Consider the following 3088-nt stretch of genomic DNA (forward strand, 5'->3'; position numbering starts at 1 on the left):
AAAAAGAAAAATAAAAAGTATCATTTAATTATAAATAATATTATTAATAATAGGACATGCAAATAATAGTCTATCATAAAACACTTTTACGGATTTAATTTCTCTTTTTTTAAGAGACTTGTCTAATTTAAAAGTCTTCAAGAATCTGTCTTCCTCTTCAATTATTTTTAACTCATAATCATTGTTTTTATTCAAATAAATTAGTTAAAATTTACTTGTAGATTAATTTAGTTTAGATGAATAAAAATTAACAGTTTAGATTGAACTAACTGTGGATTATAGAATCTTTTATATGTTGATTTTTCTTCATGAAAAAATTACTTCTCAACTTAAACTAATCACCACATTGACATGTGTGTGTTATTACAACAACAAAAAAGGGACACACTATAGGTTTCAAGTTTTATTTCTGAACAGAACACCAATATTACTCAGTTTGGGTAAACAATTTAATCAAGTTACTTTTGAAGAAATAGCTTAAACAATAAATATTTGTATTAAAAGTAATTTATAAATAAGTTATTTTGTGTTTGATTTTTTAGTTCTAAAAGTACTTATTTTAAGAGAAAAATAATAAAAAACTTTTTATTATAAGAGAAGTCATTTTTTTTAACTTCTCCTTAAGCACTAAAATAGCTTTTTAAAAAGTTGCAATTTTATTTTGAAAATTGTACTAGACATTAATACTACATCTTTTTATAAGTTAAAAGTTAAAAAAAGTCACTTATGAATCTATTCAAATGGACCCTAAATATAGATGGAGATGGACCATTCGCTTCTGAATTGTTAGATAAATTACAATTATAGTTAGTAGTTTGTCAACTTATAATAATTATGGAATGGCTGACGGCTGATCTAACACTTTGTCTCGAATTAGCATCCAAGGTGGCCTAATTGGTAAAGCTAGATTTTATATATATATATATTGTTTGATCTTATTACTTTGAATAATTGATGTCTTATCAAGGTCAAAGTTGGTTTAATTCCTGCATTACGTACTAATAGGTGCAAATTTGTACTGTGATGCTAAATTTTGTATTTGAAACTTTTAATATATTTAAGGGCAATGCTATGAGACGGACAATACGTTTAGTGTAAAAAAAGGAGAGAATTAGTTAACCTTGATTCAAATTTAAGACAACAAAATAGGAAAATATTGACCACCTAGAATTTCTCATTATTTAATACATTGAAAATATTAAAAACACCATGCTTTTTAAATATTTGTGTTATTTCCTTAATAAATTCAGCTTTCGGAAATGTGATCTAATAATTAGTTTATATTCCATATCAGATATCACAGGTTGACTTTGATGTAACTACAAAATAATTATTAAGATGCGCATACCATGAGTCCATCATTCTTTGGAGATTTTTTCCACCAAATAGACATGTAGTGTGCAATTGCACATCCTTTTGTGTTCTCATCATTGTCACTTGTCAGTGTTTCATAACTGTACTATTATTATTTGATGAGAGTAGAAAGGTTACTCTGAAAATGGCTGGAATCCAAGAATAGCAAGAAGCATTTAACATTTGAGGAAGAAATAATTAGACATCCTTTCTAGGTTGTATGCTTGTAAGCACAGTTATTTCTTTCTTTTTCCTTCATAAAATTCTAAAACAAAAAAATACTAAAAATAAAAATAAAAAATAAAAACGCAATCGAATCAGTAGTGCCTACAACTTTGGAACTGGCCTTAAATGGAAAGCAAACATTTCAGTGGAAAAATGACATATAAGGTGTATACTTCTGCATAAACCAACTCTCATGCAAACGGGCATTTGCACTCATAAAAGTAAGGTTATGATTAGCAACACAACCAAAAAAGTTATATGTTCTTCCTTTTCTCAGGAGACAATTTGATTAAGCTTCGTATTTAACAGTAAGAAATAAATATACATGGCATAATCTATTATTATTATTACTATCTCCGTTCCTTTTTATCTGTGTACAATGTTGGGAAGGATATTCTTCTAGGATAAGGAGACCATAGTATATGAAAAAAGTTACAGGGATTTCAACAAGAGAATTGGTAGTTTAACATGGGCAAGTACCTATTGATCAAGAGGGATCCACTCAATTTCTAGGTCTATTTCTCCACATTCAACATTCTGGAGCTTCAGTGTCATGGCCTGTATAACCTTCCCATCAACAATATTGACTATACTATCTTCAATAAGTGCATTCCCATCAGCTTTTAACCACTTTCCTATCTGCATATTGGCAAACATTGCAGCATTACCACATGCCATGGCAGATGATATCAGGGGCTGAATGTCAATGTCTGCTTCTCCCATTATGTCGTCAGCAGAAAATGTGTCATAATCGAACACTTTCTGCAATGCAGCAAGCACATAAGATAGTGTCATAGTCATAAAAAGCAGAAACTAGACTTATATAGATCACTAATAAAGGTAGGATATTATTCATTGAACCAAAGCTAGAGAAGAAATTAAAGAAAAAAAGCAGTCATATGTAGACATTCGTCCAAATTGCATTGCTTTTTTTTCTTCCCATTTCACTCAATACAGTTTTCCTGGTTGTATAAAAAAGAAATATATGGCTTAAACACATCCTGATTCCACCTTAACGCGCTAAACAAGATATAGACTCATAGATGACTACAAATACGAGCAAATTGTAATACATATAATGTTCTTTAGCAAATACTCATCAAGGTTTTTTGTAAAGGATGGAAGTATGCACAAACTTTCTTTTTCTTTTTCCGTTGTGTCATGCCGAACAACGCAAGACATCAAACACTGGTGTTTCGAGAAGGAAAAAATATGACTGATGATTCACAGCTATAATTGGCAAGGGTACAAAGGAATAATAGGAAAAAATGAATTAGTGGTGCGGAAAATCTATTTGCATATTGCACCAAAATAAGAAAGCAGCTAAACATCGAATGCCTAGATGTCGATACTGTCTACACTATACACAACTTCTTATATTTCATTTTTAAAAGCCAATTCATCATTTTGCTTCTAGGAACTGTAGTTGGGAAGAGAACTGTATTTAACTTCCACTGGTGAGAAATTCCTAGAAAAGCTAACTTTGGTTAAGTTGCATAGCAATACAATA

The 3088-nt window shown here is 29.9% G+C and overlaps 1 protein-coding gene across 1 annotated transcript in view; it reads right to left on the reverse strand.

Moving 5' to 3' along the window:
- LOC107638846 (probable ADP-ribosylation factor GTPase-activating protein AGD13) overlaps nt 1785-3088 on the reverse strand; it is a 3966-nt gene continuing 2662 nt past the window's right edge. Inside the window, exon 6 of the mRNA XM_016342243.2 lies at nt 1785-2340. Coding sequence (XP_016197729.1) covers nt 2059-2340 — 282 coding nt within the window. The 3' untranslated portion in view covers nt 1785-2058. The remainder of the gene's footprint in view (nt 2341-3088) is intronic.

The sequence above is a fragment of the Arachis ipaensis genome, chromosome B04 (assembly GCF_000816755.2).
Source record: "Arachis ipaensis cultivar K30076 chromosome B04, Araip1.1, whole genome shotgun sequence".
Lineage (NCBI taxonomy): Eukaryota > Viridiplantae > Streptophyta > Magnoliopsida > Fabales > Fabaceae > Arachis > Arachis ipaensis.